Genomic DNA, 24,484 nt, shown 5'->3' on the forward strand with positions numbered 1-24,484 from the left:
TGCCAAGTCGATAACAGGCCCACTTTCCATGAGCAGCGTAGGACGCTTCTCAGGGAGCTTCCAGACCAGCTGTGCACGGAGCATCCAAGCAGATGTGTTTGCACAAAGCTTGCACCGAAGTTATTCAGTGTGCCTGTTATTCCAGTATTTGCAGACCCTCCAAATGTCCCTATTTTCCAGGGACAGTCCTGGATTTGCAGAAGCCACCCCAGTTTCTGATATTATTATTATTATTACCCTGCCCATCTGGCTGGGCTTCCCCAGCCACTCTGGGCGGCTTCCAACAAAATATTAAAATACAGTAATGCATCAAACATTAAAAGCTTCCCTAAACAGGGCTACCTTCAGATCTCTTCTAAAAGTCTGGTAGTTGTTGTTCTCTTTGACATCTGGTGGGAGGACGTTCCACAGGGCAGGCACCACTATCCCGTTTTTCCTTAGGACATCCCTGTTTTCATCAAAGAAAAGTTGGAGGGTATGGTCGGACATCCCTATTTTCTTTGGAGATATGTTGGAAGGTTATGGAGTTATGCAACCCCTGAGCCAAGAGATAAGTAACTATACAACCTTTAGAAGCCATCTATAGGGAAGTATTCAATGTTTAATGTTTTATTATGTTTTTATATATGTTGGAAGCTGCCCAGTGGCTGCGGCAACCCAGTCAGATAGGCAGGGCAATAATAATAATAATAATAATAATAATAATAATAATAATAATAATAATAATAATGGAATAGGATGCCCCTATTTTCATTGGATAAATGTTGGGGCATTTTAATTGGAGTTAGCTCCCATAAGAACAAGGCCTGCATTTTAAAAGGGTTCAAATAAAGCTAGATGATGGACAGCAATGGGAAGCGTCTTAGCTGGTTATACATCATAAGAGACGAGCATATATTAACAACTGGCAAACAGATACAAAGGTGTTAATTTAATGATTAAAAGGTCCAGTGACTGAGTGCGATTCAACTCCATTACAGCCAGTGGGAGCTTTGCCGTAGAGCTCAGCAGAACGCAGCTCGTACACTCAACTGATACTTCTTTTCACAATTCAACTAAAAATGTGCAAATATCATTCTTAACAGAGGAAACATTTATGACTAATGATGAGTGAACTCCACTCACTTTTATTCAAAATCTGAGAAGTGTTGTTGGAAAACTCTGGGGAAGAATACTTTTATTCTTAGACCTCTCTCTCTCAGAAAAAAAGGTTTGCAATTCATTGCACTACATGAAATTGGATTAAAATCTTATCGGTACTGCAATTTGCATTGAGTATCAAGGCAAGGAAGTAATTTTTTTTTGCTCTAAAGCTTCTAAAGAGGTCATAAAAACATATGCCGGGGAGAGCTAGCTAAGTCAGTAATAACAAGCTTACTGGCTGACTGGGTATAGAAGCTTATCTGAGCTAGTTAAACAAGCTTTGAGGACTCCAGCTTCATTATTATTTTTCTGAAGACTTCAGTTTGCCCCTTGATCTCTAGATGGTGGTGTGAACCATTCAGAACTACCATAGCTTGTATGGATGATGGGTGTTGCAGTCCAGCAACTTCCAGAGGGCCTCGTATTGGCATCCCCTGCTCTAGAGCCTTTAAACACTGCCCCTTTTGGCAGAGGGGATTTGTTCTCTTGCTTAGCTCTGTGTGAGCAGAGCAGAACACAACAACCTGAGAACTCCAGCTGTGCTATGGAAATGGCAGGCATGGGAAGGGGTTTAAAGTACTTCTCCCTGCCCTTCACTTCAGACTGCCTCCTCCTATCCTTGCTATTTTAGAAATTAAAAGCAGCCGTTTAATGAGGCTCCAAAATGGTATCCAACAGGTATCAATTCCATAGAGGCCCACTTTGTTCAGGACGGTGAGCGCAGAAGCGGCAGAGAAAATGATTCAACCACAGGATGGAAAAGTTTCTACCCCAACGTTACAAGTCCTCTCGTTTTCTTAACAACTCTAAATTATTGAAACAGGCAGATGAATCCTAACTTGGGGCCATGGAAGAGCAGAGGATCTACTGCTGTATTCAAATTATTATTTATTATTTATATTTGTCACTATGAAAAATTGGGTCTCAAAGCGACGTACAATTTTGTTTTTTAAAAAACATACAATAACAAATTAAAATATATCCAAAGGTTTAAAGAAAACATTAGCTGAAAGTGCCCATCCTGCAAGAGCACCTTACCCTACTAAAATATCAACACCAATCAAGAACAAAATGGCTGGGTGAATATGAACATCTTCACCTGGCACCCAAAGGTTGATAGTGATGGCACTAGGCACATCTATCTGGGGAGATGCTGTCCAAAGCCCAGCCTGACTGCGCTCTCTCTCTCTCTCTCTCTCTCTCTCTCTCTCTCTCTCTCTTGTATAATCATTCACAACGTCAATTCCAGGTTGCTGAGCCTGAGTACTGGGCCCCATAGGGATCTACTGGGGTTTGGATCCTGCCAAGCCAAAGCTACTGTCCTCTGGTCCTGTTTGGGGGCCTTCTTAACAGCGGAGTCCCCCCCCCAACCCCCGCCCTGCACACTCCCATCTGCCAACAAATGCTAACTGAGAAGCCACTCTGCACAATCCTATCGCCCCCTCCTCGGCCATCAACATGCGGGAGAGTAGGACTGCATTCTTAGAACTTCTTGAAGCATGTAACTTTACTCCTTTTTTGATTAAGAGGAAAGGCTTGAGAACTGAGATATCTCTAGCTGTGCTCCCAGCGGTTGAGATCATCTCTCTCCTCCCTACCCCCAATCTCACAGGAAGAGAAGCCGAGGCATTTCAATATTCTGCCCGCGTCTTTATTTATAGCAGGGAACGCATTCAACCCTCAGGTTACTAAATCATTCTGAAACAGATGGATGTTTTTCATCCTGTCAGCTTCAAACCCAAGGCCGAGTGGCACCCTCCGCTCTCCCAAGCCCCCGCTGAACTCCCAGCTAATTCTCAGAACTTGTGCCGACCTGCGTACTTAAAGCGGCGAATTTATTTATGGCGCTGTATTAGAAAGGCATATTCCTTCTAGCGTGAGAGATGATAGCTTTGTAGGCAGAGGATCCTAAAACCCTTCTGTGAAAACAAACTGCACCTCAAGAAAGATGAGAACGGACAAACTTTCCTTTGGTGCACTGGGGACCCTGGTTTGAAACATCTAATACACTTGACAGGGTATTATTATCAGGATTTATTGCTGCTCAGACCTGGAACCTGGCTGCACTCCCTTCCGCCGAGAAGTTATCTGCACCACCAGCAACCCTGAGGAGTTGTTGTATCCATACATTCCTGCCCCAGGAATGGGAGCCTCAACAACAGTTGCCTGGGCTCTTGTTAGCTTGACACACACACACACACACCCAACATGCTGTTGTCACCTTTAGGGCCACAACATCAGAGACAATCAGAAGCAAGCTATAAGCTTTGAGGCACCAGAGAAGTTCCTAGGTACCTAGATGTAAGGCTACTTGAGAGGAGGGGGAAGCATGTACAAGTGTGGATCAACCTGGTGGAGAGCCAGAAAGGAGTGGCACCTCCAGCTCCTAGAAATGTAGAAAGCTGCCTTATACCAAGTCAGACAATTGGCCAATCTTGCTGAGCACTCAGCTACACTGATTGGCAGAAGCTCTCCAGGATTTCAGACAGTTTCCCTGAAGTACCTGGAAATGCTGAGCATTGAAGCTTTCGGTTGAGCCATGCCTACCTGCCCTACAGCTAATGCCAGCTGATTTGCTGCACTAGAAAAGTGCCACACATACTTCCCCTCCTCCATGTAGTTTGATTTCACACTGTGCAGCCACCTGATGTCATTGTGATGCCAGGTAGCCAGGTAATTGTCAGGTGGGCAGCCCTGACCGCTTGTCACAATGGGCGGAAGGTGTGTGTGTGTGGAGATAGCCACTTCCGCCCTGCAGATGAGGTGGGATTGCGGGCGTCACGGCCCAGCCCCCCGCTGGGGGGCTGGCTTTGGGGCTGGAATCCCCGCCCATGTCAACCCCTGGCTGGCTTTGGGGGCATGGCCCGCCCGATTTAAACGCAGGCACTGCTGAGGATCTCCCTCTTTTCCCGCATACCAGCTGTTCATATTGAAGGGTAGTCTGATAAAGGATTCCGGGGAGTGTAGCCCTGTCCATAGCCTATGGAGGTGAGGGCCTAAGGCTCGCCCCCGAGCGGTGACTTTGGGGGAGTTCCTAGTGCATCAGCAGGACACCCCCTACTGGTGGTTAACCCTTCCCAGACTTCAAGCAAACAGGCTGAAGCCGGATAATCTGTTAGGACCAATGCCTAAGCCAATACCACTCATCACCTGTAACCTATAAAGCTGTGGCCATATTTAACCCATTAACCTTAAATAATTGTGTCATGTGTCTTTATTTCCACTGGTGGGAGGGGACTCGCCATGCAACAGGATCTGCCCCGCTGTTTTAAAAAGTATTCTTATCTCGTCATTTCTAACTAGCCTCCTTCAAATCAAAATGTCACAGACAGGTTGGAGGAACCAGCTGGGCAACACCTGAGGGAAGAAGGCTCAGAGCCCGGGGATTGGTGGTGGGATGCCGATAAGTGGCCAGAGGGAGGAGAGAGAGACTAGGAAGAGGAGGAGGTGTTGGAAGCTGAAGAGGTATCAGGGCTTAGTGAGCTGGGAGAGGCTGTGGCAGAGAGAAGTGCAGAATCAGAGGCAGAAGCAGGAGAATGGGAAGAGGCCAAGAGGCAGAGATGAGCTAGGCTGGTGAAGAGTCACGGGTGTCTCCCCTTCTTGCTGAGACAAGCTCCCCTCCCCTCTCCCAGAACCAGAAGAGGCATAAAAAGGGCAGGGGAGAGGATGGCTTCATGAAGGCACAGTCTCTGACTGCTTGGAAAAAGATGAGAGAACTTAAGATGGCTGTGGGGAGGCAGGGACTTTCAGTCTCAACAACTGACCCATGGGGCGAGACCTACTGGGTCTGCGCAGATCGTGTTCTTGCTAATAAAGAATTAGCTCCAACTTGAACGGTGCGATTTACCGCTGGCTCGCTCCCTGTCACAAAAGTGCTTCGTAGGAAGGTGCCACAAGCTGCGAAAAGTAGGCATTAATGGGGGCTGAACTCTGATTTGTGCATTTCAGCAAAGTGTGAAGATGCTTTGAAACATCACCAGAGCACTGCGGTATGAACCTATGGGAATTCCACTCCCGCAATGCTGGATCAATAGGTGAAGGTCATCTCCCTCTAGCTGCATCAGTTACAGGAGCACGTGTACACTGTATAACTGCAAAAGGATGAAGTAGGTGTGCTCTCTCTTGGCCCTAAAGCCAAGACATCATCTTCTGCTTCCATAGGGATTGTACATTTCAGCACCTTCTCCCACACAGTGCTATGATTTAATAGCATCTCTGGCCTTGAGTAAATAAATGCCTTTGCTTCTGAATGCAGACAGCACTGTTATTTATTTTCCCCCATGTTCTCCCCCCCCCCCCCCGGCTCTTACTCATGAAATGCCAAAGATGAATAGGGAACTCCTCCTCCCAACTCCTCCCAATACTAACACTGCTGGAGAGAGGATTCTGCAAAGCTATTTCAAAATAGAAAGCAAATCAAAAGACAGTTGCAAACAGTGCGCCCCTGGAACAGTCACAACTTCCGGGCCCTTTGGAAAGGACCATGATTCAGGGGTAGAACATGGGACAGCTGCATATTCCTGCCTTGCAAGGGGTTGGACTAGATCAGGCATCCCCAACCTTCAGCCCTCCAGATGTTTTGGACTACCATTCTCATCATCCCTGACCACTGGTCCTGTTAGCTAGGGATCATGGGAGTTGTAGGCCAAAACATATGGAGGGCCACAGGTTGGGGATGCCTGGACTAGATGATCCTCATTGTCCCTTCCAACTCTACAATAATATGATTTTATTTGCTTTGAATGCAGAAGTGAGAATTCTGAAAGATGGCTGTATTTCAGTTCTCATACTGTTTTGGGAAATCCCAACATGGCCTTTAAATGTGGATGGAATCAAATCTCTCTCCCCGTATCTAGGGCTGGCTTGCCACATTTTGAAGTCCGTCAAGTAAAACACATTGCCTTCTAAATGGGGGGGGGGGGCTTCTTATGTTCAGAGTCTAAAATTAGTTTGAAAGGGTCTCAGAACGGCACAAAATGAGACACAGAGGAGTATTTGCGACCTAAAGCCCATCCCAGTTTAAGCTTACTGCCAATAATAATAATAATAATAATAATAATTTTTATTTATATCCTGCCCTCAAGAGCCGAAGCCGGGCTCAGGGAGGGTAAAAACAATAAAACAGTACAAAAGTACAGCACAAACAACACTCTAAAATCATTCATTATAAAATTAATTCAAATCAAGCCACTGGCAACCATTGGGCCAGAGCTCCGCGAAGATTGCCGAGGGAGGGAGTCAGGCTGTGCCCTGGCCAAAGGCCTGGTGGAACAGCTCTGTCTTGCAGGCCCTGCGGAAAGATGTCAAGTCCTGCAGGGCCCTAGTCTCTTGTGACAGAGTGTTCCACCAGATCAGAGCCACAGCCGAAAAAGCCCTGGCTCTAGTTGAGGCCAGCCTAACTTCTCTGTGGCCTGGGACCTTCAAGATGTTTTTATTTGAAGACCGTAAGTTTCTCTGTGGGGCATACCAGGAGAGGCGGTCCTGTAGGTACGAGGGTCCTAGGCCGTATAGGGCTTTAAAGGTTAAAACCAGCACCTTAAACCTGATCCTGTACTCCACCGGGAGCCAGTGCAGCTGGTATAGCACTGGGTGAATGTGGTCTCGCAGCGAAGACCCCATAAGGAGTCTCGCTGCAGCATTCTGCACTCGCTGGAGTTTCTGGGTCAGTCTCAAGGGCAGCCCCACGTAGAGCGAGTTACAATAATCCAGTCTGGAGGTGACCGTCGCGTGGATCACAGTGGCTAGGTCAGGGCGAGAGAGGTAAGGAGCCAACTGCTTAGCTTGGCGGAGATGGAAAAATGCCGCCTTTGTTATAGCTGCAATCTGCGCCTCCATGGAAAGGGAGGTGTCGAAGATTACACCCAAACTCTTAATGGACGGTGCTGGCACTAATTGCACCCCCGCAAGAGATGGGAGTTGCAATAAGAGCAGAGACAGTATTTTTGAAAAATAGCGTGCTCATCACAACCAGCCTGTACTGAAAAGCTACAGGGGAGTGTGCCTGCTCTCAGTTCACGAGAATCATAGAATTGTAGAGTTGGAATCTCAAGGGTCATCTAGTCCAACCCCCTGTGATGCAGGAATCTTTTGCCCAACATGGGGCTCAAACCCACAACCCTGAGAGTCAGAGTCCAATGCTCTACTGACTGAGCTATCCAGGAGCGGAGCAGCCTTCAGTCTGTAGCATTCTAGAGTTCAGTTGATTCCAAGGTGGTTTGTTGTTGTTGGTTTGGTATAACGTGCCCCAGAATCCCTTGCAACACACACCATTCCCTTGGCAGTCCCATGGCAAATGATTCCTGAAAACCACTATGAACTATGTTACGTAGGCATTTATGCCAGGTTTTTTTTTTATAGGGGGGAGAGAGTAATACTCTAGTTTTATCTGAAGAAGAGTTCCGTGTGAATGGAAAACTTGCATCTTTGAACGGTGTTGGGTTGGATACCCTCTCACTAATTCTGTGAGCATGTTTCTGTGGAGAAAAAAATGTTACCACCAACTCTTGGATCGCTAACACCAAGAAAGGAAGCTCCAGATCAAGGGGGGGGTGAATCTGGTTATATAACCACATTGCTGAGGCATTAAAAACATGATTAGTTGTTCCATATGCAAATGTACTCTTTTGCTGTAATGTTATTGCGCAAAATGACAAATAATTTCTCATTTCAGGCGAGCCACCCTGAAACAGGCTATTTTGTAGCTTTTGGGGAATGATTTACACATTAGAAAGGAGAAAAAAGAAAGGAGAAAGAAAAAGAGAAGTTGCTAGGATACTGGAAGGAAGATTTCCACATACCAGTGATGGAATTATCAGCAGAAACGCAGGGCTCTGCTTTTCTGGAGGAGAGTTATGTTTGGCATAACTGTACACAGCTCAAGTGATTTAAGCACCCTCATGTCAAGTCGACCACCTGCAACCCTAGCAGGCGGGAATAAACATTCAAAGAAAGGTACAAGATTATGAAGAATGTTGCTCCGACATAAAAACGTACCAGCATCTTTTTCTTTTTATATCTTAAAATGCACCTGAAGGCAACTAAGCCAGAAGTTCCATTGAGCATCCGAGGAACTATGGGCTCCACAAGATTAAAGAGAGGAGCCATCAAAATTTGACTAATGTAAAATTTAGGCAAATTTGGAAGGGTTCTCTGAGACAAGACAGAGGTAACATTTTTCAGGAAAGCCGAATATATATGTATATTCGTGTGTGTGTGTGTGTGTGTGTGTGTGTGTGTGTGTGTGTTTGTGTATTGAATTCCACAAGGCAAAGGTTTCTAGGTTGGTGATTTTCAAACTATTTTCTGATTAACTCCGAGTTCCTTAGGGGCTCCTCAATGAAAAGCTCAGATCAGTAATAGCAAACCAGCTTCCCTGTATCTACCCTTTCCCTGCACTGTGCATTTACAGAGAACTGGAAGGTATGTAATAATAATAATAATAATAATAATAATAATAATAATAATAATAATAATAATAATAATTTATTTATACCCCGCCCATCTGGCTGGGTTTCCCCAGCCACTCTGGGCGGCTTCCAACAAAACACTAAAATACAATAACCTATTAAACATTAAAAGCTTCCCTAAACAGGGCTGCCTTCAGATGTCTTCTAAAAGTTTGGTAGTTATTTTTCTCTTTGACATCTGGTGGGAGGGCGTTCCACAGGGCGGGCACCACTACCGAGAAGGCCCTCTGCCTGGTTCCCTGTAACTTGGCTTCTCGCAGCGAGGGAACTGCCAGAAGGCCCTTGGAGCGGGACCTGAGTGCCCAGGCTGAATGATGGAGGTGGAGACGCTCCTTCAGGTATACTGGACTGAGGCCATTTAGGTCATGTTTGAGGTCACTTCCTTGATTCATATGGAACACTACTGTTGCACAACAAACCTGTACATTGTCCTATGAGACCTGAGTGTGCATACCGAAACATGCTATAATCCACAGGTGGGGAACCTTTTTTTGGCTTGAGCATCACACTAGCTCTCAGGACTGGGATGAGCAAAGCCTTTTTCAGCCTTACTGGATGTAGGACCATATTCTCCCCAGTCCATTTGATAAGGGCCCCGTACATTTTCAAGAGCCCTTTACTGAGTGCTCCAGACATCCACAGTGTATCTGGAGGAAGATGGTGCAATTCACCATCACTCTATGCCAATACAACACCCATTTTCTACAGCACGGAAAAACTAATTGCAGAATGGAAAACTCTATGCTGTGCCTTGTAAAGTCAGCAGGTCTACAGGTATCTGGGATTAATGACAGTCTCAGAGGAGACTTGCTGAAGTTAATCGGATGCAAGTCAGTCCTTAAGTTTGGATCCAACACATTCTATACTGCAGTTATTTCCAGTTTTAGACCAGTGTTTTAAATATTAACTTCATTTATTTGGTAGATTTCTTTGGTGCAAGGTAAAAGTACTTTTAAAAGTAAAAGAAGAAGAAGGACTAATAGTCTGACGATTCATAAAGAATCTTCATATACATTTCCCTGTTCATTCTGATTGCCAGTCCACATACTATTCAGTGTGAACTTCTCCCACATTAAGAAGCACATTTTAAAGGAGGTTTGGGATAGGTCTGTGTTCTCTTTCACCCACTCCATGCCCTGCAAGCTTTCAACAAGGAAGACTGCACACAACAAATCTGCATAATTGCAGAGTTAATTTTAGCAGCACATGCAAATTGACGTTTGCTTTTCCTCTGCGCCTGCTTAGTTCTTCGCCTCGCTCTTCAGACCCATTAGTGCCACCCCAACTCATTAAAAAAAATATGCAAATAATTATTGAGACTTAAAGGGAAAACTCTCTTTAGTCAAGAATCTCACTGACGTAGCCAGCATGACTAGAAACCTCAAGCATAAGCTTCATACGTCAAATGCTCAGTGTCTCCCAGCAAACTGAGGAGGCGACTCGCAAATAGCGTATTTAATAAAATAACTATCACAACAAGTCCTCATTTTTTGAATTTTTCATAGCACTGTACGCAGCAAGAATATTAAGACAATGACCAAAAAAAAACTTTACAAAGACAGTTAAAACAACGACATCCCCAAGCTGCAGAAAGTCCCGTGAATGTCACATATAGGTAAGTTGTGTAATGATGCTATATTATGCAGAACCCATTAATGAAACATTCCTTTCTTTTGCCTATTCTTCAGAGACTCCTCCACAAATTTCCAGGAGTGGCTGGCAGATTTGCCACTTGTTCAATCGTTTTCATATAGTGCCCCACCCCACCCCAGCCCCAACTTGGCACCTGGGGCTGTTCAGGAAAAACAACACAGTGCCTGCAGTATATCGATATGTTTTGCTGTGCCGTTGCTACAGGTAGCAGAGAAGAGTTAAAAACAGGTGCCTATACATTTGGTGCTTCAGCTACTTTTAAAAGTAGGCAGCAGCTACTTTTAAAATTAAATGAAGAGCCAGAAGACCACCAAAGAAAGGTGGACAGACCTCTGTTGCTGGGCAGGGAAAAGTGAAATGATGCCACTAGGGACGCGGGTGGCGCTGTGGTCTGAACCACAGAGCCTTGGGCTTGCCGATCAAAAGGTCGGCGGTTCGAATCCCTGGAACGGGGTGAACTCCCATTGGTCGGTCCCAGCTCCTGCCAACCTAGCAGTTTGAAAGCACGCCAAAAGTGGAAGTAGATTAATAGGTACCTCTCCAGCGGGAAGGTAAACGGCCTTTCCGTGCGCTGCTCTGGTGTCAGTGTTCTGTTGCACCAGAAGCGGCTTAGTCATGCTGGTCACATGACCCGGAACAACTGTCTGCGGAGCGGACAAACACCTGCTCCCTCAGCCTGTAAAGCAAGATGAGCGCCGCAACCCCAGAGTCGTTCATGACTGGACTTAACTGTCAGGGTTCCCTTTACCTTTACCTTTAGGGTGAGGTCTAAATTTAATCCTCCTCAACCTAATATCTCCACAGCCATTGATCCCATTTGTATAGTTCCCACCTGTCAATAACATGTGATTATTGAAGTTATCCACCTAGCAAGATTGTAAGACTAGAGCTATGCAGAATTAAAGAAACACCTCCCTCCCTTTCTATTTTTTGTTTCACCAGAGCATGAGTTAATTGGGCAATAGTTTAAGCATGCTTTTTAAATGTACATCCAAAAATTACCTTTAATTCCAATGCCAAATGTGGCATAGGCAACAATATCTCTCTCCTTCACTCTGAAGGTCAGCATTCTAGAGAATTCCTATTAGCTCTGCCTATTAACATTTAGCTTCTGCTAAAGTACAGGGAATAAAATTGGGGAGAAATACAGGGCATGGTCGTGCCAAAGTTAAGCACTTTAAAAGCCACTGAGTTCAGTTTGATCATCCCTGAACTCTCCTATTGAAATCAATTTAAAACTGCTTTCCTTAGCCTCAATGGTGTTCCAATTTGCTGCTTGAGGATGTACAGGGAAGCTTAAAATCAATACTTTCAAGAAACCACAGCTACCTTGTATTTTAGCGCAAGGTCAATCTAATGAAGACTTCTCCCCAAAATAATAAACACCAATTTTCTAGACAGGGACAAATCTCAGAGTTCTTAACTTGGTTTTTCAGTCAATCCCCAGTCAAAACCAGCCAACGATGTGATAATAGTGGAATTACTTTTATTCCAACAAACACAACTCCATTACTAGATGTTACAGGCAGGCATTTTCAGCTTACAGTTATGAAAAACCAGGTCCCTGGATAACCAACAAAGGAGATTGTGGATGTGTGTGTCTGTACAGACAATGGAGATGCAAATCTGGGCATGCATCCCTTTCCATATTGCAGTGTTCATCAGGAGCCACTGAACTGGCTGGACACAGAACCACACAGTTGCAGATGGAGATGTCTGTGCACCTGTCATCGTGCAACAGTGGGAGTGGGTCAGGTTCATTATGCCCACTATTTCATCTGTTTGTCCAGTTTCTAGAATAGGAAGCTACAAAGCTAGGGCAAGAGAACTGCATTTACAGTTTTTATCATTATCTCACACTTTTTTCTGAGATGCATTACATACCCTTCAAGTGTCCAGGGACAGTTCTGGGATTACAGAATCCATAACGGTTTCTGATTAGATCCCAGAATGCCCAGGTTTTCCTGTTTCCTCCCCTCCTCATCTTGGAGGGGAGAACAATTAAAAGAGGTGTGTGGGTGGGTGAGAAAATGGAGTCCTGTTTATACTGAAAATATAATACCAGCACAAAATGAAGGAAATAGTGAAGCTGAATAGTGAATTTCTCCCCCATTCCTAGATAGTGGTAAACACACACACACACACACACACACACACACACACGTGCAACTCAAGTCCAGAGGGAAAAGGTGAGATACTGGCACTCCTCTGAAGCGTTTCCAGACATTTATCATTCTAGCAGAGGAAGTGGAACAGAGAATGTGAGAAGCTCTTGTCTGCATTCCTTGCACTTATTCAGCAACAGCTTAGCACCATGTTTCTAGTTAAAAGAAGAAGAACTGGAGGCAAAACTAGGAACCACTTCATCTATATGGTATCTCCTTTTCTGAAATCCAGCACATCAGCCGCACCACTGCATTGTCAGTGGTTGGTTCTTAGCTTTTCAGTCTCCCATCATGATCCCCACAAGAGTCAGTGAAGAGTTACATCTCTGGAGAAGATGGTTCCATTAGTGTCAAGATCATGCAATTATGTCTGTTCTACTGAGTGTTGGGGAAATTTAAAAGGGGGGGGGGGCTGGAAAATTATTTTACAATCTGTATTGCAAGCTCCTTAATGAATTCAAACTTTAATGATCTGTAGTTTATTATATCTCATGGAACGTCTTGCTAGCAAGTGCTTGCTGTTAAATTAGGTGCTATCATTACCCAAGAAAGGTGCACAAAACATTGCAGCAATTAGCAACTGGGGACGCCAAAGTACCATGGGAAAAGAAAACTAGCTACACCTACGCAATTGAGTTCTCTCAAGGGGAACTTGACCTTGTAGCTGGTCCAGCCATGACTCTACCTGAACCACATCAGATGACACATACGATGCCTAATGAAAGGCTTTAAATGTATCTCCAAGACAGTTCAGCATCCAGAAACTTTCCCCCAGGCTTAGTGAAAGATATTGCAAACAAAGCACATTGTGTATTTATTTTCCCAAGAAACGGATAAGCTAATTTCAGTGCAGATAAGCTCTGTGTTGTCATGCTCCAACGTAACTGGGAATGAAGCATCTGCCTGGGGGACGAATGTAACCAGCAATACATCATACATTTATCAGAAAATCATGTTCTACTCAGTGGATGCAAAGGGACGCCGCAGCTCAACATTTGGACTGACTCGGCTCAAAGCAAGAAGAGTGTATACTATCTCTTTTTCATGCTATCTTTATGGCTTGTACTTCAGGTAGGGAGGAGGTAGAGAGAATGGAAAATGGATCAATTGCTTGACCTGATAGCCAGTCGCTGAGCAGTGGAGATTTCAAAGGGGGAAACTTTGTGCCATATTCCTCTCTCATTTTTTAACCAAGAATGCCCCTGGAAATGACACCACATTGTGATGCAATGTTGTTCCCATTGGACCATTCTCTATGAAGAATGCCACATTTGATTGACCTAGGAGCAAAGCTTTTCTTTAAAAAAAAAAGTGTATATGAGAATTTTTTTCCAAACCCTGAAGAGCGTTAACATCTAGGGGAGTGCTTTTGCTTAACCTCCACACCCCAAATGCAAAAAATTAAGAAAAGTTGGGGTATATCTTTACCCCCTAACAGGAGTGCTCCTATTCAGGGTTCTGGCCAACCATGCTGTCTACTATAACCTTTCAGTAACTCAAGTAGGCTTCCTTATCCTTTCCATTTCATGCCTTTCCTTCCCAAATGACACAGCATTCTCTGGCACCTCGCGTCCACTGAGCATGCTCAGTCCACACTGGGCTGTTCGGGAGACAGGCAAATGCTGATACAGTGGTACCTCGGGTTACATACGCTTCAGGTAACAGACGCTTCAGGTTACAGGCTCTGCTAACCCAGAAATAGTACCTCAGGTTAAGAACTCTGTTTCAGGATGAGAACAGAAATCGTGCTCCAGTGGCGCGGCAGCAGCAGGAGGCCCCATTAGCTAAAGTGGTGCTTCAGGCTAAGAACAGTTTCAGGTTAAGAATGGACCTCCAGAATGAATTAAGTACTTAACCTGAGGTACCACTGTACAGTTTCATTTCCCATTGGCTCCATGTTCGTCTGCTTTCTTGTTAGTACAGGGACACTGAGTTTGCCATGAGAGGGAATGTGGGGTTGTTACCAGCTGGTCAGATGGAAAGCAGGTGGGAAATTGATCTTTCACTCAATAAAGTGAGTAATAAAGTGAACTGTCGTGGATGCTTTAGCTGACATTCCTGCATTGCAGGGGGCTGGTCAAGATCACCCTTGGGATCCCTTCCAACAATTCTATGATTCTGTGTGGGGCTTGAACCCACAATCTTGAGATTAAGAGTCTCATGCTCTACCAACTGAGCTATATAAAAATATGTAGGGTCCATCCTATTCTCTTGATTGCAATCTGTTTTAATTCCTCTTAATACAGTAGTACCTCGGGTTACATACGCTTCAGGTTACATTCGCTTCAGGTTACAGACTCTGCTAACCCAGAAATAGTGCTTCAGGTTAAGAACTTTGCTTCAGGATAAGAACAGAAATCGTGCTGTGGCGGCACGGCGGCAGCAGGAGGCCCCATTAACTAAAGTGGTGCTTCAGGTTAAGAACAGTTTCAGGTTAAGAACAGACCTCTGGAACGAATTAAGTTCTTAACCCAAGGTACCACTGTATTGTATTTTTAAATTGTCATAATTTGCCCTGGCACCTTATGGTAAAGGGTGGGTAATAAATATTCTTATTTATTAAAAGATAAGTTTGCAGGTTCCTAAAACCAGGAACCATTGAATCCTGAATCTCATTTCCCACAGTAGCCAGCCAGATGACTCCAGAAGCAAGGCATGAAAAGAACATCCTGTGGCTTTGCTCCCCAGCAAGTGGTATTTACTGGTATACTGCTCTTGGGGATGGAGGTTCCAGTCAGCTATCATGCTTTGCCTGACACCTTGCTGACCTGCGCTCTGTAAGGGCTATAAGTTGCACCCAGAGCAGTTCAACTGTGCCTGTGCTACAGCTGCTTTCCTTTCAATTGCTCAGGATGCAGAGCAAGTACGTTTACCTTAATAGGTCTTCCATCCGGTGTAAGCACCTCCTCTGACAGCTCCATCATCTTCAGGGCCATCAGTGCGATGGGCTTTGCGTGATTTAGGTTCTGTCTGTGGAGCCCTGCTGCAACACAGTAGGCATCACCTATTGTTTCCACCTGCAGCAATCAGACAAATCAAATGCAAAAAAATATGATAATGAGCCAGGAACTGGTACCATTAAGTCTCTGCAATCACTGAATGTTGCTTAAAAACATGTCAGCACAACATCAATAAGATAAGCTATTAGACAACGGAATATAATTACCCCCAAGTTTGCAAACAGCCACCATCAAATCCTGACACCTCATTGCACAGTTGTTCATCATTAGTGAGCGCAAAATCATTAGAATTGAGGACAACTTATGCCACCAAGTGGGTTGTAACAACACTGAACCATAAGAAAGTGGAGGTTTTTTCTGGATCAGGGAGCCTACTGCAAATGTGCAGGTGGGGGGGAGAAGGTGCCACTGTAGTTTGTCCTCTTGTAGGATAAGAATTGTAGATTAATACCTATACAATCTGTACATCTTCTACACTAAAGCAATCTGACACTTACAGACTGAACATACCTCTCTCTACCTCTCTCACAGCACTAAAATTCAGGGTCTCTGGTTAACGAGAACCCACAAATGCAGTTGCCATGAATGAATATAGAGCAGCTGCCCCACTGAACTCTGGTGAGTTCACCTCTAGCAACAGCAAATGATCTGGCAAGAATAATGCTCTGGTAGCCTTCAATGTATCCTATTGTTTGGCTCATTGATACCAATTCTAAACATATGGAGATCCACGAAGCAGGAGACATCACAGTAATATTTGGGGTGGGTGAGTGGGACCAATTATCTTATATTTGATAGTGAAGGATTGCAGACAAGAAAGGAAGGAAGGAAGGAAGGAAGGAAGGGGAGTACCCTGGATTGAACACACATCATATTGATGTTGTTCACTGGCTGGACCAACTGGGGAACCCCCAAGGGATGAAGCCTGGGGAGTGGTAGTGAGATGATGATAAGTTGGTGAGAGGGAGAAGAGGCAGGAGGAGGTGTCGGAAGCTGAAGAGGCAACAGGGTTTAGTGAGCAGTGAGACTCTGTGGCAGAGAGAAGTCCAGAATCAGAAGCGGAAGTAGGAGAGGAGGGAAACCAAGAGACAAAGATGAGTTAGGCTGGTGAAGAATCGACAGTGTCTCCCCCTCCTGCTGCTACCAGCTCCCCTCTCCCCTGGTCTCCCAGAACTAGAAGAGGCATGAAGAGGGAGGAGCAAAGACATTCATCCTGGCAGAGTCTCAGATTGCTTGGGAAGGACCCGGGAGAGGAAGCTGTGGGAAAGCAAGGATCTTCAGTCTCAACTGCCTCATAGGGGCACGGCCTACCAAGAAGAGTTACTGTGCTCATTAGGCATGACACTCCTGAGCAGATTTTGTTTCTTCTAATAAAAAGTTCACTTCACTTACTCTGTGTGATTTATTGCTGACCCGCACCTGACACCCCCTTTTAACATCTTGCCGATTAGAGAGAACAGGGAGGAAAAGAACTATGTAGATGGAGACTAGCTATTTCTTTTCATATTTTTTAAAATCTATTTTTTATTAAAGATTCCTTGGTTTACAAAAGTATGTGCAATGTCTCTTTTTTCAAGTTGCCGTATTTTTTGCTTTATAAGACTCACTTTTTCCCTCCTAAAAAGTAAGGGGGAAATGTGTGCGTGTCTTATGGAGCGAATGCAGGCTGCGCAGCTATCCCAGAAACCAGAACAGCAAGAGGGATTGCTGCTTTCACTGTGCAGCGATCCCTCTTGCTGTTCTGGCTTCTGAGATTCAGAATTAATTTTTTCTTGTTTTCCTCCTCCAAAAACTAGGTGCGTCTTGTGGTCTGGTGCGTCTTATAGAGCGAAAAATACGGTACATTTTCTACAGATCAGTTTCATTTGTTGGGACATTAGTGTTACAGTTATGAGTGCCTAACTCAGGGCTCTCCAGATTGCTGCCTTTTCTGCAGGTGTATTCAGCAACGCATCATTGGCACAATATCACTGCATTGGTGGTAGATATAGTGGAGCATCCTTACATCATTCCCCTTTATTAGTTTTGCTATAATGCACTCCCACTGTTAACATATTATTCCTGTCTTGAGAGGGAACTCTTGCACAGCAGTGGGACAGAACAACAACATCACTAGAACTTTTGATGTACACAAAATTTCAGGATGCCAGCGGGAATCCACGAGACACACGCTGACTGGAAATGAAACAGGGTGTCCGTTGCAAAACTTCTGCAGGCAGAAACAGTACTGAAAGCAGGTTTGCTTATAAGCGCCCCAATACCATCACCAGCACAAATGCACATGATGCACAAGGGACAGGTTTTCTGGAAAGGTTTAAAACTGCAGACGAACAGAGGAAATGTTTTGTGAAATGCTAACAATAACATTTGAAAGATCATCCTGCTTGTTCTCAGAGAAAAGCAAAGCATACGCGACAGCTGGCAGAAGAACCACCTTTGTCAAGCAAATGCTTGATGGGTTTTACAGCCTGATCTGCAAGTTTTGTCCCACTGAGTTCAGTGAAGCCAATGCTCAGGTAACAGTCTTTAGAGGAAGACAACGAGGAGTCAATGTTTGTAGGCAGGAACAGAGGATGTTGCTTTAGAACTGGGAGTTGTCATGAGACATTCACATAGTTGCCTATGTATGCCCTAAGCAGGGTTGCCATATCTTGAAGAGGGGAAAAAGAGGACAGCCTGAGCCACTGCCAGCCCGAGACAAGGAAAGAGGTGTGCGGGCATGTGGGACCACTGCTGCCAAGCCTGCATGACTGTTTTCCCAGCTCAGACTGGCAGCAGCTATGGTGTGCAGAGCAGCCCAAGCCCAAGCCCGCCCCCCAAGCCCCTCCAAATAAAATCCCCCCCCCAAAACCAGACTTCCTTTAAAATGTAAAAATCCGCCTAGGTGGGCATGTTGGCCCCGCAAAAGAGGACATGTCCAGGTTTTCCTGGACATATGGCAACCCTAGTCCTAAGTCTCTGTCCCACTGACAGCACAACTTACTTAGCATGGAGTGAGAACTGGGTAGTTGAACCAATGAATTTTAAAGCACCATCACTTGTTGACCACAGATATATTTGGTGCCCAAGAAAATGAATAAGGGAATTTGTTTCAGAATGAAGGATACAGTGGTACCTCAGGTTACAGACGCTTCAGGTTACAGACTCCGCTAACCCAGATATAGTATCTCGGGTTAAGAACTTTGCTTCAGGATGAGAACAGAAATCTTGCTCTGGTGGCACGGCGGCAGTGGGAAGCCCCATTAGCTAAAGTGGTGCTTCAGGTTAAGAACAGTTTCAGGTTAAAAACGGACCTCCAGAACGAATGAAGTTCTTAACCTGAGGTACCACTGTATATCATTTTTTTTTTAATGTTGATGCATAAAGGAAAGATAAAAACAGAAACCTCAGGCATGAGCTAGTGTTATATTAGAGGTGGAAGATCGGAAAATACCTTATAACAAGCCATACCAACTGGCTATCTAGTTTAATACTGTCCACACTGATTGGCAGCCGCTCTCAAGGGTTTCAGACAGGAGTCTCTTGCAACTATCCTGGAAATGTTGGGGACTGAACCAGGGACCTTGTGCATCAAGAACAGCAAATGCTCCACCACTCAGCTATGATGCTTCCACTTGTGGAAGAGATGTCTTGTGTCAAATGGTAGCATTTCCAATTGTTGCTCTCTGGACTCTCTCCTCCGCTTCCCTCCCCCTTTTGCTTTAAAATACTGGCTTGAAATAAGCCTCAAAATATAATCACAGGGGGTCACACTTACGGCTTGTCTGATGCATGCCTTTCGCAGCAAAAATCAGACAAGCCCGGTGCACTGAAAAGAGCAGCTGCAGAGGGAATATGCTGCTATTTCGGCCCGACTTCTCACAGCAGGATCCCTGTAAAAGCTTAATAGACAATTTGGATTATAACTGTTGCAGCTGAGGACTCGTCACTACTCTCCACACCCCCCCCCCCCACACAAAATGAACAAGCTTGCAACGTCTCTCTCTTAATCCAAGCTTAAATCCCACCAATGCTATAAAATTCAACAATGTAAAAGAGGAAAAAATGCATTTTATTGGAGGAGGGGTAGAGTGGACACACACTGCCCACTTCACAATTCAGTATCTAAGCTTCTCCCGATTACAGGACAAAGATTTGAGGCTGATACTAGAACAGCATGGACGTTTGACTCCAGGTTGCAAATTTAAGAAATGCTGCATTTTGCATTTGTCAACTTTCCAGTTCATCTTGAATTATTTTAATTATTGCACCATCATTGTACATGCTGCTTTACAAAATAAGGTAACCAAAAAGCATAGCTGGCTCCTTAGGGAAGGAAATGCAAAAATCCATAGTAGGACAATCCCACTATTAGGATCAACCAAAACAATCTCCCTAGTGTGTGGTGTGATGCCTAACCAGGCTGCCCCTTAATACCAGCTGTGCCTGTCAGAGGACCTGGAATGGTGGAAGCAAAGAAAGTGAGGAAGCTTAAGGGACTTCAGGTGAGTCTGCAGTCCAAAGTAGGGAAGGCTAGGCTGGGTTGAGCTGAATAATTCCCGGCTGTCACTCAATATGATTCAGTTGCCTAATGGGCTCTTCTAAGCTCAATGCACACCCAGACAATTGCTGTACACATATGCAAGAGTTACAGCTATAGGGACTAGAAAGCTAAAGAAAGGTGGGGAAGGCAAAGCTGATTTGGTACCAGGGAGCTGTTCACAGTGCTGAAGAAGGTTTGCTGACACTTAGAGCTCAAGTGGCGCTGTGGTCTAAACCAGTGTTCCCCAACCTTGGGCCTCCAGCTGTTTTTGGACTACAATTCCCATCATCCTTGACCACTGGTCTTGCTAGCGAGGGATGATGGGAGTTGTACTCCAAAAACAGCTGGAGGCCCAAGGTTGGGGAACACTGGTCTAAACCACAGAGCCTAGGGCTTGCCGATTAGAAGGTCGGTGGTTCGAAACCCCACGATGGGGTGAGCTCCCGTTGTTCGATCCCTGCTCCTGCCAACCTAGCAGTTCGAAAGCATGTCAAAGTGCAAGTAGATAAATAGGTACCACTCTGGCGAGTAAGGTAAACGGCATTTCCGTGCGCTGCTCTGGTTCGCCAGAAGCGGCTTAGTCATGCTGGCCACATGACCCGGAAGCTGTACGCCGGCTCCCTCGGCCAGTAAAGCGAGATGAGCGCCGCAACCCCAAAGTCATCCACGACTGGACCTAACGGTCAGGGGTCCCTTTACCTTTACTACTGCATGCATTTGTTCCATCATGTGACATCTCCTTGTAGGTAGCTTCTGGGGAGGATGACATACCACAGGGTTTGCAAACCACATTAAAGACAAACTCTTTCACCTGCCCTTCCCTCCCCCCCCACCTCCATTTCCCTCCTGACATGCCTATGGTAAAAACCATTCAACCTCTACTCTGGCTCACACCAGATGTTTTGGAAGGCAATGGGATATTTGCAAAACTACTAAATAGAGGCTGTTAGCCATGATGACTATGTTCTGCTTCTATGGGCAAAGACAGTGCTGCTTCTGAATGGAAACTACAGGAGGGCAGAGGGCTCTTGTGCTTGGGTCCCCACTTGGGGGTTCCCCACAGGCTGCTGTGAGAACAGGATGCTGGACTAGATGGGCCATTGGCCTGATCCAGTGGGCTCTTCTTATGTGCTTAATGGAGTGAACATGAGAGCTGCACCACTAACAGTTATTTCAGTTGCAAACACAGCCTATGGTTGATTGAAACAAAAAAATTCCTTCCAGTAGCACCTTAAAGACCAACTAAGTTAGTTCTTGGTATGAGCTTTCGTGTGCATGCACACTTCTTCAGAAGAAGTGTGTTAGCCATGATGACTGAAGAAGTGTGCATGCACACGAAAGCTCATACCAAGAACTAACTTAGTTGGTCTTTAAGGTGCTACTGGAAGGAAATTTTTTGTTTTGACTATGGCAGACCAACACGGCTACCTATCTGCAACTGGAACTATGGTTGATTGGCTATTCACAAGTGCATGTACTGATTCCTCCCACCCATCAACCAGTTTGTTTCCAAGATGGTTGTTGCTATCTACAGTTGTTGTCTAGTGCTGACTTACAACCCATAGAAGACAATCTCACTCGGCTACAAATGATCACCAAAGGAGAAGAAGAAGAGGAACCCACGAACCCATCGCTCCCGAACACAGCTTCTGAAAGGCCATTTTGTAACATAATGGGAGCTCCTCTCTTTTATAAGACAATCACTTAAGTACCCTTATGAGAGTCTTTGGTGTCTTTGTGGGGATGTTAGCAGAATCAACTCAATGAATTAGCCAAACCTACTTACTGTGGCAAAATTCTTGACAAGTGCACATCTTTTTTTATTCCACTTCAATAACCTTTGATTAAAATGGATCAGGCAGTGGGAGTGGAGAGAAAGCATTTGTTCTAGATCACGCTGAGCTGATCAACAAGTTCTATAGTTTCATGAATATCTGCTAAAATAAATTCACTCACTGCATTTCAGCTTATGTATGTGTGTATGTATGTATTATTGTATTATGTTAGCCACTCTGAGCCCGGCTCCGGCCGGGAAGGGTGGGGTACGAATAAAAATTATATTATTATTACTATTATTATTATTATTATTATTATTATTATTATTATTATTATTACATACAAACCATATATTATGTGTAATTCTACACACATACACACACACACACACACACACACACAGAAATGAAGTTTGCATTTATAGATCAGTATTTATTGCTGCAACTGAGAGTGCTCTGCTCTCCCAAATAAAAATATTCAAGAAGCAATGCAAATCCCACACCTCAATAGTCCTCCCTCCAGTTAATGCTGAGAGAAATTGTCCACCCCTGTGCTATGTCATTTGCAAGCTGTAAAAGGGCCGAACTTTTAGCCAGCTTTTCTAGGCAGGGCCTGAATGTGCAGAATTGGTGTGCAACTCAATATACAGTATCCCAGAGTTGCCATTTTCCTTTCCCCACAAGCCCTTTGAAGCAACACTTTCGTGCGTTGCATCCAATATTAGTTCTACTCATGGTAGACCCATTGGAACTGATGGCTGCAGCTAATTTAGAGCCATTAATTTCAATGCGTCTACTCAGAGTAAGAATTAGTTGGCTACAATCCATTGTTCTTAGGCATTCCCTAGTAAGCCATATCTCAAACCCAGGTAATATACATTTTTTTACCCCTCCTCTGTCTGTATTTTATTTTTCTATTCTCACATTTATTTTTATTCACCACATCCATTACTTTTATTGTATCCTGTATGTGTTTATGCCAATAAACTTTTGATTAAAAAAAAAAGAAAGCCACGAGCAGGATCCTGGATTTAGCCAAAAAACAATCTGGAAGTCAGTGAAACTCACAAAAGACCAGTTTCACATGTTCCTGGCAGCTAGCTAGTGATTGACAGAAGACATGCTGCTGAATTCTGGGCCAACTGTATGTTAGTCTTCTAGACTGTCACTACAAAGCACATTGCAGCAATAGTCAAGCCAAGATGTTACCATAGCATCCATGACAACTGCCACATTAATTTTAAGGCGAAACAGATGGATGGCAACAACAAAGTTAATATGAAATCTGACAGATCTTCCTTCTCCCTCCTGCACATTCCTTTCCATGGCATACAGAACAGACCAAGTAGGGGGCTTCATCCCTCTTACATCACTGGTTCAAAACTATGCTTAGCCATACCATGGTTTGGCTTAGCATGAGAGTCGATTGCGGTTTCTTTGCTACCTCCTGGTTGTTTAGTTGCTGTGCCAAACTGAGCTAAGTCATGATTTGGCTTAGCGCGCAGTCTGGACCTGAGCTTGTGATTTTGTTCCCTCCAGACTAAACACAAGCTGTAAACCAAGAGCAAAATTCTTTCCCCAGAGCCTGCATGCTCACACTAAGCAATGGTTTGTCTTCACATGATGTGTGAACCAGACCTATAGCAATAGTAACATTTGGCACACGAATGTAGAAGAATACACACACACTTTCTATTGAAAAAGAAGAGAGAATGAACCTCAAAAAAAAAAAGTTCTACATGTTGTGATCTTGTATCTTAGGACAACCTTGCAGCCTGATAGTTTTATAGACAGGACTGCTGTTTGACGCTGCTGTACCTCTGCTTGCCTGCCAATCAAACTGCAGGATGCTCTCTGCCTTGATTTCAGAGATTTCTTTAGCCTTTGCTGGAGACTGCCAGTAAAATAACCCCTCCCTGCCTTCCTCCTGTTGTATCCCTTTTATCTATTTTGTCTAAAAGAAAAGTACAGGGGACTGACAGAAAAGCAAAAGCGAATCAGAACATGAGGACTTGTGCTGGCTTTGTGTTGGGGCAGCGATTATTTTTTTTCCGCCTGGGGTACTTATCATCCACCTTCCTCCAACCCAGGGGCGGAGGAAGTGGGGTGTGGTGGGGGTGGGTCACCCTGGGTGTCACTACTGAGGGGGGTGACAAAATGCTGAGCAGCACTCAATGCGGGGCCTGCAGCACACCCGAGCCACGCATCTCTCCTGGGAGTGACACAGTGGCTTGGGCACCCGCAGGCTCCGTGCTGCCCCAAATGGTCTACCCACTGCCTCCCCCTCAGCTGTAGGGCGGCTGAGTGGGAGGAGGCAGGCAGACTCCTCAGAGGCCCCACGGAGTGTCCTGCCCCGGCTCACCCCACCCCTGGCCCCAGGCGCCCAATCAGCTTGCTCCATCGCTGTTCCAACCACAGTGAAGAAAAGGCCTCACTAGCCAGAGATTAACTTACCCCAGTGAGTCCTGAAAATGAGATGAATAGGGCTGGGCAATATATTAATATATCGCCCCAAACCGGTTTGCAGTTCATATCGTGATAACCGTTTCATAGTTTTTGACCTGGCAATATATTGCGAATCATGATGTGTGGGGGGGGGGGTACACACTATGAAAAAAATCACAATGTGGGATAAACCGTGAAGCCATTCAATGTCTAATAAATAACAACAACAACAACAACAATTTATTTATACCCCACCCATCTGGCTAGGCTTCCGCAGCCACTCTAGGTGGCTCCCAACCGAATATTAAAAACGCGATAAAACATCAAACATTAAAAACTTCCCTAAACAGGGGCT

The 24,484-nt window shown here is 44.9% G+C and overlaps 1 protein-coding gene across 1 annotated transcript in view; it reads right to left on the reverse strand.

The window, feature by feature from the left end:
• Positions 1-24,484, reverse strand: part of GUCY1A2 (guanylate cyclase 1 soluble subunit alpha 2) — a 150,831-nt gene that overhangs the window by 38,009 nt on the left and 88,338 nt on the right. The window contains exon 6 of the mRNA XM_028726190.2: positions 15,301-15,444. Within this exon, the coding sequence (XP_028582023.2) occupies positions 15,301-15,444 (144 nt within the window). The remainder of the gene's footprint in view (positions 1-15,300; positions 15,445-24,484) is intronic.

Source organism: Podarcis muralis, chromosome 4 (assembly GCF_964188315.1).
Source record: "Podarcis muralis chromosome 4, rPodMur119.hap1.1, whole genome shotgun sequence".
In the NCBI taxonomy this organism is placed as follows: domain Eukaryota; kingdom Metazoa; phylum Chordata; class Lepidosauria; order Squamata; family Lacertidae; genus Podarcis; species Podarcis muralis.